The sequence below is a fragment of the Leptodactylus fuscus genome, chromosome 10 (genome assembly GCF_031893055.1).
Source record: "Leptodactylus fuscus isolate aLepFus1 chromosome 10, aLepFus1.hap2, whole genome shotgun sequence".
NCBI lineage: Eukaryota > Metazoa > Chordata > Amphibia > Anura > Leptodactylidae > Leptodactylus > Leptodactylus fuscus.
This window is the reverse complement of record NC_134274.1, coordinates 52,134,585-52,150,409: the sequence shown is the minus strand read 5'-3', so window position 1 is coordinate 52,150,409 and position 15,825 is coordinate 52,134,585. Positions and strand designations below refer to the sequence as shown.

The 15,825-nt window shown below is 43.5% G+C and overlaps 1 protein-coding gene across 2 annotated transcripts in view; it reads right to left on the bottom strand.

The window, feature by feature from the left end:
* Positions 1–6,970: 6,970 nt before the first annotated feature.
* Positions 6,971–15,825, bottom strand: part of NFKB2 (nuclear factor kappa B subunit 2) — a 51,787-nt gene continuing 42,932 nt past the window's right edge. For both annotated transcript variants that reach the window (XM_075258173.1, XM_075258174.1), the window contains exons 20-22: positions 9,803–9,975; positions 9,386–9,497; positions 6,971–7,662 (exon numbers count right to left, since the gene is read on the bottom strand). In XM_075258173.1, coding sequence (XP_075114274.1) covers positions 7,502–7,662; positions 9,386–9,497; positions 9,803–9,975 — 446 coding nt within the window. In that variant the 3' untranslated portion in view covers positions 6,971–7,501. The remainder of the gene's footprint in view (positions 7,663–9,385; positions 9,498–9,802; positions 9,976–15,825) is intronic.

The following is a 15,825-nucleotide window of genomic DNA, read 5'->3' as shown; positions in this document are numbered from 1 at the left end:
ACACAGTCAGTTTTTTGTTTCGACAGACCCCTCCTTGGCCGGTCCGTATAAACAGATGGATTTGTGTATCTGCTTGGAATCAGCGGCCGGATACCAGTGTAAACCTAGCCCAAGTATCACAACATGGATACGTACAGTAGATCGGTAAAATACTGTATAAAACGTGAATATTTTTTCCTCGTCCCTCTTCCGAAAATAGCAGGATCACTCCTCTAAGGGTTTAACTAGAAGGCTCAGGGCCATCACATCTTTTCTCCATGTTGTATATACAGTACAGCCTGACTGATATTTGGTTTTGTCCGAAAAGATTCAGTATAATTGTTCAGAGTTTAGGAATCCTGATCTATGTGACATTACGGCAAATGGCAAACCCAACTGCGCTAAACAGATGTGTATAGTAGAAGAGGTATCCCAAAAAAAGATGGCGGATGACTCTAGTGTATAAGTACTGGAAACGCATCCTTAGCGGGATCTATAAACCTCTATATAAGTTGGTGAAATACAGGCATTGTGTTATATTGTATGTTTGACTATAGGAAGTATAGTATATATTGTATAAAGTTGGTAAGATGGATGATATGTTATTTTTGGTCTCCCATATTCGGAGCTGGAGGTTCACTAGTCGGGTGCTCTGGTGGCAGCAATAATTTCCCGTTACTGCAAATGACTGTTTTCTATGTAAAATCGCTATCTGGTCTCTTCCAGATACGTATATGTTTACCCTTGGGTATGGGCAAATATTATATAGTAGATGACTACAACAATCTAGCTATCCTGTACCTAAACACTTACCTCAGATAGCATTGCCAGCATAATAGCCACTATAGCTAAATGAAAGGGGTTGTCCAAGACAAAACATGGCCGCCTCCTGCCCGCAGGTTGCGAGTGGTAGAGCGGCTTCACTTTTGCTGCGGTACAGTCCTTGGATAGTTGTGATGTTCCTGGAAGAAAGCAGCCTTTTTTTTTTTTTGCTTACTTCCAGACAACCTCTTTTCATCATTTTTTCAGTTTTCGCTAAGGTCAGCCATCGCATCTGTCATATTTCTGAAAAACACAAAGATGTATAAACCAGACGTAACATATCTTGACTCTAACTCCACCCCATAAAGGCCTGTGCTGTCCATATAATATTCCCTGTATTGTATATCCACATAGTACTCAACGGGTAACACCTAATGCAACAAAACCTATTTCATCACTATCGTATGTCTCTGAAAGCTTAGCGGTCACAAGATGGTCCTTAATGTGTGTAAGTATTGGAGAATACTTGAGATCTTACTACCAATCCACAAATATTCTGGAGAAGTAGTAACCATATTATAGGATAGTGGGGGTGTAATGGGTTGCAGAGGACCCCACATATTGGCTCTACCTGCCAGAACTTACAAGCATGAGACCCGCCATATACCGAGAAGTAATGGTGTAATGCCAGTTCTGGCACCTGGCATCAGTCATCCCCACATTCAGTTGTATTGGCCTCCTCTGCCCATGCCTTACGGTGCCTCGTGTATCTGCAGAGGATTCTCACACCTCTGCTTTCAGAGATTTCCTTTTATTTTTTATCTTGAAGCGCAGACCCCACTATACCGATTCAAGAAGTATAAGGGATAACGGCTATAGTCATGCAGGTAGACGACATTGTTTGCCATTCACTGCAGAGTTGATGTCAGTGTATATACTATATACAGGGCACAGACTGAGCAATGTGCTGACACAGATGACGGTGCGTCCCATGCCAAGCCTTTCACCCTCAGTTACCTGTCGTATCTTTGTGACTGATGTAGTTAAAAATCTATTTTTTATATTTGTGATTTAATATGTAATTCTTCTCCGCTATAATGTTATATTGTCTGTAAGAAGAAATCATCCGGCGTAGGCAGGATGTGGTTACACGGTCCAGCCGTGGTAACATGAAGGATAGATGTACAGTATATGTAGAGAGATATGTGATATATACTGGGTATAGATCTCAGCGTATCCGCAGGAGGATGTTATGACCCATATCGAGAATTTATTCTAAGCATTAAATAATAGATGCTGAACAATACTCACATGTCTACCCCTTCAGTGACGCCTCCAGGCAGGCATTGTATGTCCATATTTACTAGTAATGGAGCTATAGAAAGTATATAGCTATACATACATCTAATAGCGTGTAAACACTGGCGTGAACGTTGTTCTGCTTTCTGGCACGAACAATACAGCCGCTCTGCGAGGGGCCACAAACACGCTCTTTCGAGCCTTTGTTCAGGAATACTAGTATAGTAGTGACCGCGGTGTTCCCTGCAGCTGACAAAGAACCATTGCTTTCTCTTTCGGATAGGCTTCATTCATGCCGTCCTTGTGAGAGCCCGAGCACTCGTACCAGCCAGATTGTGTCACCAAAAAGTTCGTATGGTTTTCTGGGATATTGACCGTATAATCAGATTGTGGGGGGTCTGATACTCGTCCGTCCTACCCGTCACAGATCTCGTCCGAGAGTACCGTGTCGTCTTCATGGTTTATATAGGGCAGTCTATGTGCGTGTCTTCGGCAGGGTATTGCAGTTTCATCCCATTTACTGGAATTGGACAAAGCTGCAATTCCTTGTACAGCACACAGACAATAGAGAAGAGCCACTGCCCCGATATACAGAGGGCCAAACTATGCCTCACACAATGTGATAGGCCATTACTATCCTGACCCCGCTTTCTCACAATATGTGCACACAAGGTATAGGCAGATATGTGGCTTATTTGTTAGCAGCTATAGTAAAGTGACTGGTAAGCAGGGATACAGAGGTGGGCCCTCTTGTTTCATGTGTCATATATACCGTATCACACCAGTCATTTACATGGCACACGGTCAGTGTGGGCTGTGTGTGTTGCAGATGTTGCATTGGGGCCCTAGAAGATTGAAGTTACCCCTTTGTTGGGCCGACAACACAGACTGTACAATAAGGCTTTGTGCTAATATGGCGGCAGCCACGTGCAGATGAAAACCCTGTATAATGGTGCGATCATCTGTATACAGTTGCCACTACGTCAGGACCCAGCCTAAAACAGCTGTACGGTCTCTACTGTGCCTGTGATGTACAGAGAGAAGACAGTGTTACAGACTAGTTATACCATATGTAATATTACATCTCTGGTTATCTCCTACACGACACCACCTACGTCCTCACCAAACAGCATCATATGGTCAGTACGATCTCCTTACACCCACCCGGTCCACACACGGCTCAATTCTTCCACTGGGAATTTTGCGCAGTTTCCTAGTAACTCCATATTGGCGTTATCTAGAGGTTTTGCAGATGCTGCTCCCATACACTACATTGTGTGGTCTTGCTCCAAACCTGAGGCATCTCTGTTTTTGTGTGCAGCCATTTCTATTATTCTGAACTCCCTCAGTATGTTCCAGGCATTATAAAGAGTTCTCCCTGGGTCCTACTCCACCCAGCAGACGTCTCACCATCACCGGTCTGTCTCCGAGACACGATTACCTCTCAGGAACACTTATATACTCCGGTAGGGAAGAGAAGGCCGATCCTTAAAGTGGCTGCTCTTTCCATTTTCCAGGTGACCGCTTCAGCAATTTCTTATGTATCTAAAATAATTATTGTCATTTTTTTTATGTATTCTCACAAGCAGAATAATGACACTAATAGAAAAGGCCTGAAAACCTTGGTTACATGAAGGTAAGGGACATAGAGCTACGAGGCCGAACCTCTAATACAGAGGCCATGTAGCGGATGCCATGTGCTTTGTATGAGCTAATCGCTTGAGTATAACTCGGAGAGGACTGTGCTGGGCAGATGTTATATTATTATTATTATTCTTATAGTCGGAGAGTTGAAAGGGATTGGGGTGGAAAGTAAAACAACTGTGTCCCCAACTCCTTACTCATGGCCATAGACTTTGCAGCTTGGTACATTTACTGATACGTTACCATGAGCGAGAAGGGCTCCGTTTCTTTCGGTGGGGGTGACCATTTTTCCACCATGGGAACAGTGTAACATTATTATATGGTATGAATTAATTCTCTATTGTAACATAAATCAGCATTAAAGAGGGCCTATCACTTCTCCTGATCTGTTTAAGTAAATCCATGTATTCTCTCTCTTAACTCCACATTGTGCTGGTCCTCAATTGTTCCTCCTGTGAGAATCTCCCTGTCTAGTAACGCCTACATGTCAGTTTATTTCTAGGAGGAATAACAGAATGCAGAACAAAACAATGCAGAGTTAAGGAAAAGATGCTCCAGAGTAGTTTTTTCATGAAGAATATCAGGGTATGTTGCTCAAAAATTGGAGATGAATTGTCTGTCATGGCCTCGTTTGGATTCTGCCTCAGTATGAACTCCAGATTGCTCTGTACGAATGGCCACCAATTATTTAGTATGACAGAAGAGCTGACATGTTCTCCTTAGGCTAAAGCCCCACGTTGCAGAAACCCAGCTTTTTTTGTGCAGTTTTTTGAGCCAAAGCCAGGAGAAGCTTGAGTAGAAGGTAGAAGTGTAAGAGCCTCTTATATATTTCCTATTGCTTTTGTAGGCATTCTTGGCTTTGGTTCCAAAAACCACAGCAAAATCTGCAACAATAAAAAAAAAAAAAGCTGTGTTTTCGCAACGTGGGCCTTAGCCTTAGAGTCTATGTCAGTGTAGCGGCAGCTACATGCAGACAAGACCCCGCAGGTGTTTACCTGTATTCTTGCTCAGTCATTGTCGGCCTCCTCACACTTTAGTCTGCCCGGCAGTTACTACATTGGAACAAACCCTCTCTGTGACTTTATATCACACTCTGGGGCGCTTGTGAATATGGCTCCATACAGTTAAGGCTAAGACAAAAATGTCCAAATCTTTGTTAACACTTGAATGATTTGTCATGATTTGACACCTATATAAAGTTACATATCCTCCGTACAACTGTGCAGATGATTACAGGTGTCGGTACAGACGGTTTACCTTTGTCTCTACTTTATAACTGTTTGGGGTAGTTCACATAGAGTAAAATGGTCTGGATTATGACACAGGAAGACGTGTCAGAATCCAGACCAAAATGCAGCTAGTCGCAACTGTCGCGGCTTTCTGCTCCAGATTAGGCCCAACCGAATGGGCCTAGTCTGGAGGGTGGCGCCGCAAGGCGGATGTCGCGGCTGAATCAGCCAGAGAATTTGCCTGTAGAAAGGGCAGCTCGCTTCTTTTTTCCATGAGCGGGAACAAACTGCTTGCAGAAAAAGGAAATGACCAGCTCTCATTGATTTCCATGGGTGGACGTTTTTTGAGGCGGATTCTGACGTTAAAATCTGGCCCATTTGACTCTGTGTGAACTAGCCCTTAGGTTCCTGACGCTCACACAAGTTACATAAGTTGATACTTTTTAAAAGCTAAAAATAATTATTTTTTTTTTTTATCTTAGCGGGTCTCATGGACTGCAGGTACAGGCACACTTGCTGCTTCTTATAGGTTTCTCAGCATCTATTGCACAAGTACAAGACATCCTAACAAAAGGGGCTTTTCCGAAAATATTTCAATATATATTGTGATGCAAGTCTGCTCAAGTTCTTTAACAAATTGTATTCCTTTTTTTTAACCTTTTTTTTTTTTTTTTTTTTTTTAACCTTTTTACACATCGCTTCGCTTTTTTGTGAGCATGTTTTTCTATTTCTTCTTGTGCTTTGGGACAGTCAAATGTTAGATTTGTCCTATAGCACCAAACCACGGATTGCGATTGTAGTTTCCATGTCCCTCTAATCTTCTAGTCTTTACTTATTTGGAGGAAGCGTTCCCCCTGCTACGGGCGCAGTCAGACAGCTAGGAATAGGTTATTGGCTGCTTATGTTTTCTTTTGCATCTCGAATTCTGAACATGCTTAATCCAATCTTTCAATGTTTTCTATTTCCCTTCTGTAATTCTGGTTGATTGCAAGTCACGCACCCGAGATATGCCAAACTGCTTTCTGCGTAAAGGATCTGTGTTCGGTTTTATTTTCCATACATTTATTAAATTAAAAGGATTCTTCACATGTCACGTGTAAAGTGTTTATTTCCAACAGGGCTGTCTTTGATATAGTTACATTCTGAAACGCATTGTGGATTTCGTAGGACCAAGTTCACACTTTACATTTTGTTCATGCCGTGTGTTTATTTGATATTTGCTAACACACTGAAGTAAAGCCAACAGCTAGGAGATGTCGAACTGAAACCTTTACACAGGTAAGTGTCCATTTGTCTTACTTGTCATACTGTATCTGCTGGTAAGTGTATGCTGTGGGTATACTATATATACCGTATACGCTTGAGTATAAGTTGACCCGAATATAAGCCGACCCCCCCTAATTTTACCACCCAAAAAATGGGGAAAAAATTGACTTGAGTATGAGATGGGGGGGGGGGGGGGGGGGGAGGAATGCATGACATTCTGTTTGTGCTCATGTTACTCCTAAACTGCTTCAGGCCTATATGGTAATATCCCGCATGTCACGTGGTCTGGGATATTACCATACAGGCCCAAAGTCTGTGGTAGTAGTAATAGCCTTTTACTGCTAGCACAGGCTTTGGGCCTGTATGATAATGCCCCAGTCTGGCATAAGGCCCAAAGCCTTATGGTAGCAGTAGCAGCCTGTTGCCATACAGGCCCAAAGCCTGTGCTAGCAGTAACAGGCTATTACATGAAATACATGCCCTGCCCCAACAGCTTTCCCATCATATACATTAAATAGCTGGATGGGCCTTAATATGAAAGGGGCTTTCTAAGCTACAATTCCACCATGACACTGATAAATATGGGGCTCCAGCTGCAAAGCTAAAAACTGAAGTAACATCTGTCACATGTCCCAGCTGCAGTCTGAGATCCGTCATCTTCAGGGTCCTCTGACGTCAGCACATTGTCTGTCTCGTTCTTCCAGAAAGTCTAGCCAGAAAACTGATAAATGAAACTAGAAAGTATTCCACATATAAAATTATATTTATTTGTAGTAAAAACAAACCTTTAAATAACAGCAATAAGAGCGAACAACATAGAGTTTACAATAGCGGTCTCCTACCTGCGCATTCCCAGCAGGCCATGGCTGTCTGAGCCTCACAACTGAGACCACGAGTTTAGAAGATAATGTGAACTAGTACTTAGGAATAACATGAACTATGTACGTTGGATTTCCTCCGAAATTTTCTGACTACTCTGTTGAGTAATATATTTTCTGTTAACTTGGACTTAATTTGCCAGTTTACTTGCCTGCTATTTACTTGTCAGTGTTTTGAAGAAAGCGTTCAAATATGTTTCATTGTTTTCAGTCTACGCACAGAACTCCAGACTCCTCATTCACGGCACTTCTGAATGCGACGGCGCAGCACGTTTATTACGGGGTAGGACAATGCAGAATCATAGAGATTGTGATTTTAGAATATATTCTAGATTATAACCCCCTTCATCACTTGGAAAGACCTCTTCATCCCACCAGCCACCAAGTTTAAGGTTTCATTAATAGATCTCCTGTATCAGAGTTTATCATTATCAATTCACAGCTTTACTGTCCACTGGCGGGTTCTGTCCTTGGCGTAAGTTCGTGCGTGGGAGACAATCTTGTAGATCCCGCGGGGGAAGGTTTCTGAGGTTCCGAAGTCGTAGACTGGCTTTCATATCCATTATCCACAGACTGGCTTCCATATGCACTGTCAACCTTTGGCTCTGCGAGTGAAAATAAATATGTACAGTCACCACCAGACTAGTATGCACCTCGTGTGCCTCACGTGACTACCAAAAGGTTGCAATGCTCAACTTAAAGGCGTTGTGCAGAAGTAGAACATTGATGACTTTTATCCTTGGGCCCCTCTATATTAGAAAGTAGATGAAAACCCAGCATGTAAGGGCTTAAGAGTCATTGTGTCCTTTTAGGGAGTAGAAGAGGATAGTGACTTGCAGAGGAGATAAGATGTTATTGGGCCACGTCTATGGCTTTACCTCTCCTTCTGCGCAGGACGGACAACACAAGGTAAACACACAATGTCCTATAGGAGGAGAGGGAGCTGAATGGGATGCGAGGACATTATCTGAGAATAGGATGCGGTACTCTTTCTGAATGAAAGCAGCCATGTTTTCTAATCCCAGATAATCCCTTTACCAGGGCTCAAAACAAAAGAGGTGCAGCAGGCAACAAGAGGGACTGGACCTCAGTAGAGGTGAGCAGGGTGAACAATACACAAGAGTATTGAAGAATATGTCTTATAAGGAGGGAGGTGAGGGAGGATACTACAAGGGTATGAGGAATACTTGGGCCATGCTGTATATTATTGAGATTATATACATAATGATAAATAAGACAATTTCTGGGGTATACCGATAGGGTGGTAGTTTAGTTGAAGAAATAGATTCCTTTGAAGATCTTTGATTCCAGGAATAGTTCATGTCTATTGTGTAGCTTACACTCAGAGGTGGAGAAAACTTGTATCTGGCTGTTGCGCTATCACAGAAGCAGGCAAGTAGCTCGCCATTGGGGAATAGCAACATATTCTAATGAAGCCGATCAATACCACAGAGGAGAATCCGCTCCTGATATTTATCACGCAAACAACCCTGCCTCTCGCGTCTGGACGATAGTCTAGTCTACACTAAAAATATGACTGCAATTACTTGTTCCTGTTTAGTCCTGACCTCGTGTGCTATCCTAAATCATAAAGCAGCTATAGATGAACACGGTTTCGAGCTTGTATCCATGTAGCCTCCTCCAAATAGACATAATACGTAATCTGTGTTAGCCTGTGTGGCCACTACTGTGGATGGGAAGAAGTCCTAGAATCACTATATATTGTGGTTTTGTAATTTGTACCAAGTTATTTCCGCTCCATTCAGCCATTAATGGGTTTTCACTAGAAACACACTTTTTAGTAGGCACCAAATGTTCTGAACTTGATAGTACAAAGAGCCTAATGCAAACCATTCTAACAGGTATCAGACTCCTCATTGACTCTAATGTAAACAGCATGATGGACACTGAAAACTTCTGTCATGTGCGTTTTTGTTTGTTGTTTTTTTTTTATGTTGGGCTGAATGCAGATAGACACTAGAGATGAGCGAGTATATTAGATCAAATACCTCCCCTGCATAGTTTTTGGTGTTTTAAAAAAAAAAAAAAAAAGCGGTGGGAGGGGAATCAAATGTTTACTGTGTAGTATTCAACCGAGTACACCAATAACTATGCAAACGGAGGTATTTGATGGAATACAACTCGCTCATCTCTAATAGATGCCCAATGGGAGTGCTCAGTCCATGAGAGTAATGGAGCTTGAGTAACTGTAGTGTGAACCTAGCCTGACTTTAAAACTTTAAGAAGTGTATATTTAATAGCTTGAGAGTTGCATCTCTTGTGAGGACTTAATACAGTTGTCTACATTGTGGTTATAACATGGCCTACCTTGATTCTCCTGCTTGATATAGGTCTCCGATTTTCGTAGCAGCTCCACTCCTTCATTTAATCCCATGGCCTGTAGAGTCTGGATTAGCTCATGTAGACTTCCTCCAGCAAACTAAAGAAATAAAATGTCACACGTTTAGGGTATGTTCATACGGCGTCTATATGCTGGGGATTTTCTGGCTCTGAATTGTGGCCAGCAAATCCTCCACATTTGCAGTAGTGTTGGGCCAAATAGATCTGATCTTGACCTTCTTAGTCTCTGTTCAGATATTAGTGTTTTTTGTTTGCCAAATGAAACGGCAGAGTAATCAGATATATCATGACGTGCGGGTCAATTCAGAATATGTGCTTGGTGATTTTCTGCCACAAGCATTAAACAGATCTATTAAAGGAATAACAAACTAAATAAGAACCTACCTCGTAACAGCGCAGAAGACTTTCCGTCGGGGAGGAAGTGTTTCTGTAAGTGTCAACTAAGCTGTGAAGTCTTAGACGTGAAGCGAGTTCAGTCCAATCGGATCCCGTCTGACCCTCATTTAACAGTCTCTCAAGACGCTTGACAGTGTTAGTTTCCAGGGACAGGACATTAACTAAAACATAGGAAAGTAAAGGTTTCTGTTAAGATGTGGCTGCCATTTCTACCTAAGGTAAGTCTTTGTTGGGTCTGTAGTATAACCTGTAAATAACAATATGCACAGTACTGTGACTGGTGTCTAGCTAGTCTCAGTCCACTAAATCTCAAATCGTGGACTTGGCTAACTCTGAGCAGTAAGGGTGCATTCACACTACGTAACGCCGGGCGTGTATGAGAGCCGTACACGCCGGCGTTACGGCAGACTGCCGAACACTTCCCATTCACTTCAATGGGAGCGCTCGTAACAGCAGCGTTTACGGCTCTCATACACGCCCGGCGTTACATAGTCTGAATGCACCCTAAGGGTGCATTCACACGGAGTAACGCCAGCGTGTATCACAGCCGTACACGCCGGCGTTACAGCAGGGCTGCCGAACACTTCCCATTCCTTTCTATGGGAGCCGGCATGCGAGCGCTCCCCATAGAAATGAATGGGCTGCTTCTTTCACTGCGAGTAGTCCCATTGAAGTGAATGGGAAGTGCCGGCGCGCACGGCATGAGCAGAGCTTGCCGTATATGCCGGCACTTCCCATTCACTTCAATGGGATTGCTCGCAGTGAAAGAAGCAGGCCATTCATTTCTATGGGGAGCGCTCGCATGCCGGCTCCCATAGAAATGAATGGGAAGTGTTCGGCAGCCCTGCTGTAACGCCGGCGTGTACGGCTGTGATACACGCTGGCGTTACTCCGTGTGAATGGAGCCTAATATTGTTTTAATCCAAAGTTGTGTCTTTTTTGTTTGGGACTGCAGTAGGGTTTCCCTTTATTTGTACTATAACCATTCTACAGCAGAGAAGTATCCTGACAGCATGCATAATTATTCTTATTCTTTATATAGCACCATTAATTCCATGGTGCTTTAAATTTGAGGGTTTACATACAATGCATAAAATATACAGGTAGATATAATACTAGCAATGACTGACTGGCACAGTGGGGTAGAGGGCCCTGCACGTGAGGGCTTACAATCTATGAGGGGGGGGGGGGGGAGACTGTATGGATGGTGGTGTGGTGATAGTGTTATTGGGGGTTGTAGGTCTTCCTGACTCCTGAGTTCCAGAGTATGGGGGAAGCATGGGATAAATCTTGGAGATGGTTGTGTTAGGAGTGGATGAGAGAAGAGCGGAGTAGGAGATTGTTGGTTGATCTGAGGTTACATGTGGGCAGGTAGTGGGAGATTAGGTCAGAGATATATGGCGGGGACAGGTTGTGGATGGCTTAGTAGGTTTGTGTTAGTAGCTTGAATTCAATTCCCTGGGCTATGGGTAGCCAGTGGAGGGAGTGGCAGAGGGGAGCAGCCGATGAAGATTGGGGGGGTGAGGTGGATTAAGTGAGCAGCGCAATTTAAGGTGGACTGAAGGTGGGCGAGGGTGTTAGCTGGGAGTCCATAGAGAAGGGTGTTGCAGTAGTCTATGTTTGAGATTATGAGGGCATGGATGAGCATCTTGGTAGTTTCCTGGGTGAGGAAGGGGCGGATTTGGTGGATGTTCTTGAGCTGGAGGCGACAGGAGGTGTTGAGGGTTTGAATCTGTGGCTTGAAGGATAGGTCAGAGTCCAAGGTTACCCCGAGGCATCGGGTCTGTGGGACAGGGGTAAGTGGGGTTCCATTAACTTTGATAGATGGGTCAGGTGGAGGGGCCATACGGGAAGGGCTGAAGATGATAAACTTAGTTTTGTCCATGTTGAGTTTGAGAAAGCGGGAGGAGAGGAAGGAGGCTATGGGCGTTAAACAATTGGAATTGTGGCCAGTAGGGAGGTAATGTGTGGTTCAGAGATGTAGATTTGTGTGTCGTCGGCTTAGCAGTGGTACCGAAAGCCATGAGATTCTATGAGTTGGCCCAGGCCAAGGGTGTAGATGGAGAACAGGAGGGGTCCTAGGATGGAGCTTTGGGGGGACACCTACAGAGAGAGGGCGAGGTGAGGAGGTGGCGTGCGAGTGGGAGACGCTGAATGTGCGGTCGGTGAGGTATGAGGAGATCCAGGAATGGGTCAGGTGTGAGATCCCAAGGGATGAGAGAATTTCTAAGAGGAGGGAGTGGTCAACTGTGTCAAAGGCAGAGGAGAGGTCGAGGAGGAGGAGGAGGACAGAGTAATGACGCTTGGCTTTGTCAGTTAGCAGGTCATTGGTGATTTTTGTTAGGCCAGTTTCAGTGGAGTGCCGGGCTCTGAAGCCTGACTGTAGTCTGTCAAAGAGCAGGTTGGACGAGAGATAGTAGGAGAGTTTGGAGTGGACATGCCGCTCAAGAAGTTTAGCGGTGTACGGGAGCAGAGAGATGGGATGATAGTTGGCAGGAGAGGATGAGATGAGGGACGGTTTCTTAAGTCTAGGTGTGACTGTGGTGTTTTTTTAAGGTGGAGGGGAAGGATCCATTGGTCAGGGATAGATTGAAGAGATGGGTTAGAACTGGAGTAATGACTTCAGTGAGTTTGGGGATGAGATGTGACTGGATCAGGTTGCGCATGTAGGAGGTGAGGTGGGATTTTGAGATTAGGGAGGAGAGTTTTTCATCAGTGATGGAGGAGAAACAGGTTAGGGATGAGGAACAGTAAGTAGTTGGGTAGAGGGGTTGTTGAGGGAGTAGGTTGAGACTGTCTGTGATGGTGTCATTTTTCGTTTTAAAGTAAGTGATGTTGGAGGGGGGTGGGAGGATGGAGTTGAAGGGGGAGAATAGCTGTTTGGGGTTGTGAGAGAGTGCAGATATGAGTGTGGTGAAGTAGACCTGCTTTGTGGAGATGAGTGCATTCTTAAATGAGAGAACTGCTTCTTTGTACCTGAGGAAATCCTCCTTGGAGTGGCTTTTCTTTCAGAGATGTTCTGCAACCCGCGAGGCACGTCTCATTTTTTTTTAGTCAGGTCAGTGTGCCAGGGTTGTCTATCGATGGGTCGGGCTCTGATGTATGTGTAGGGGGCCACTGAATCAAGGGCTGAGGTAACGGTGATATTGTAGAAGGCAGCAGCGGCATCTGTGTCCTGGAGTGAGGATATGTTAGCGAGCGGTAGGAGAGAGTCTGAGAGGGTGCAGGTGTCAAGGCGGTTGAGGTTCCTGTGGGGGGTGTCGGTTTAGAGGTTGGGGTGTCTATCGGAGAGGGCAGGGAATGTCAGCAGGTTGCGGTCAGAGAGCGTGGATGGAGATTTAGAGAGGTTGCATATGGAGCAGAGGCGGGTGAATATGAGGTCTAGTGTGCCTCCCTTTATTTGGGTGGAAAAGGTGGACCATTGGGAGAGACCAAAGGTGGTGAGGGACAGGAGACTGGAGGGTGGTCTGTGTTAATGGGGATGTTGACGTCACCCACGATGATGGTGGGGGTGTCTGTGGCTCGGAAGTGTTTGAGGCAGGTGGTGAAGTGGTTGATAGAGGCAGTGGTGGTTCCAGGTGGTTGATATATGATGGCTAGTTGGGGTTGGAGGGTGAGTAGATATGAACAGAGTGCACTTCAAAGGAGGGGGGGCAGGTAATGGCTGGATAGGGGCAAATGAGCACTTGTCTGACAGGAGGCAGCCTACACCTCCACCAGGTTTGTTGTTGGGGTGGGGAGTATGTGAGAAGTGCAGACCTTCATAGGAGAGGGTGGTGGGGGAGATGGTGTCTGAGGGTGTCAGCCATGTTTCTGTGAGACTGAGAAATGTAAATGTTTTCAGAATAAAAAGTCTATAGTGCATGTAAAAGAGCAAAAAAGTGGCACTACTGCAACTGAGGCAGAACTGCTTTATAAAGGCTGAAAAACTCGTGGTTGAGCATCCTGTTTGACCATGTTGGTATTTCCTACCTAAAGTTCATAAGTTGCTGGTAGAGCCGCCTGGCTGCCCTATTCTGGCTGGCATAGGGTCAGTAACAGAGCCTATTTCCCAGTTTATTGAATGGCTACTTAGACCAGTTCTTAAGAATATCCCTTTGTATGTCCAGGATATGAAGGCTTTTCTTAATTAAAGAGGTGAACTGCGAAGACAACTATAAGTTAATGTCAATAGATGTGGAGTCCCTGTATTCACGAATCCCCCACCAAAAGGGAATTGAGGCAGTTACAGGGACTTTAAAGGTAGCTGGTGAGGACGGACTGAATAAAATTTGTATATGAGGGTTTGGATCTAATTTTGAATAATAATTGTTTCACTTTTGATGGTCAGTGGTACAGTCAGAAGACAGGAACTGCAATGGGGACATCTGTCTCCTGTACTTATGCTAACATATATCTAGCAGCATTTGAGGAACAGAAATTATTTTCAGTAAAGAACAAATATGCAGGATATATAAAGACATATCTAAGATACGTGGATGACATTTTTGTCATATGGTTGGTGTCGGATGAGGATTTTGTTCACTTTGTAGACTATTGAACTGACAATCAATTTAACATGAAATTTATGTATAGTATTGGAGGCATGTCGTTAGAATTTTTAGATGTTCAAATCAGTGTTAAAAAAGATGGAGTGTTAAATACTAACTAAATAATTGTTTGTTACATTTTCAAAGTTTTCACCCCTTTCACGTAAAAGAGGTTGTACCATATGGACAATTCATTAGGCTTCAAACAATTAACAACTAGGTGGATCAATATGAGATACAGGCAAAAGAACTTAAAGCTAGACTAGGGGAAAGAGGATATCTGAAAAAAACTGTTGAAAAGGTGTCTAAAAAGGCCAATAATGTGGATAGGAGTAGTTAATTTCAAAAGAAAGAGAAAAATGGAGATTTGAATAGGTTTGTCTCTTCTTTTAAATTTAACCCATTGGCTAACTGTCTAAAAAGTGTGATCCCTAAAAATTGGCATCTCCTTGAAAAAGATTGTTTGTTGGCAAAGATAGTGAGCTGTAGATGTTTGATCGGTTTCAAAAAATGTTGAACTATTAAGGATCATATTCTGCCAAGTAACTTTGTATCTCAAGAGGAGACATGGCTTGAAAAATGCAAACTGAAAGGTAATTTCTGCTGTAAGAACTGCTGTTATTGCCAATTTAACAATCAGGCCAAATCTATAAATCTGGGAAGTGTAGACTTCAACATTAGATAATTTATCACTTGCAGAACACCCTTTGTAGTCTATGCAATTAAATGTCCTTGCAAGTGATTTTAGGTAGGTTAAACAATTTGCCCAATGTGTCATAGATTCAGGGAACACCTATGATCTGTGAGTAGAGGTAAAGGATCACTTTGGTTAATAGAACATGTCAAGGAGGTGCATGAAGGGAAAGTCGAATGTTTGTCGTTATTATGTGGGCTGGGATAGGGGGAGGAAACTCCTGCAGGAGGAAGCCAAACTAATCCTACGTACAGAAGCAATGGGAGTCCTTGGACTTAATGATAGGGTTGACATGAGTGTGTTGTTATAGACATCATTACTAGGTTAACTATAATGAATGTTGAAAGGGAATGAGTTTATTACCATCTTGGCATTGGATGTGAGCATGTCTCTTTAAAAGATCTGGTTCTGTTGTACACAGTAATATGTTCTGAGAGACTGGTTTGAACAGGGGATCGGGTGTGTATAGACACGAAGGAGGTTGAGTGCCTTTGGCCTGCAAGTAAAAATAACTAAAAATCTTGAGAATTGGAGTGAAGAGATTATAGTATAAAATCAGTATCATTGAAAGTTGAACTGAAGGCCAATGTTGGAATGATGCAAATGGATTTTAAAGGAGTATTTGAAACTTTGTAATGTTTTTTTGTGCATTTAAGGTAATAGGTCATGAATAGGTGGGTCAACTGGCTGATGTGTAGTTAAATAAGGGTGTTAGTTTGTAGGAAGCCTGACAAAGTGCTAGGTGCATGAAATGATTGTTGGTTTTTCCTTTTTTGTATCATTCTGTT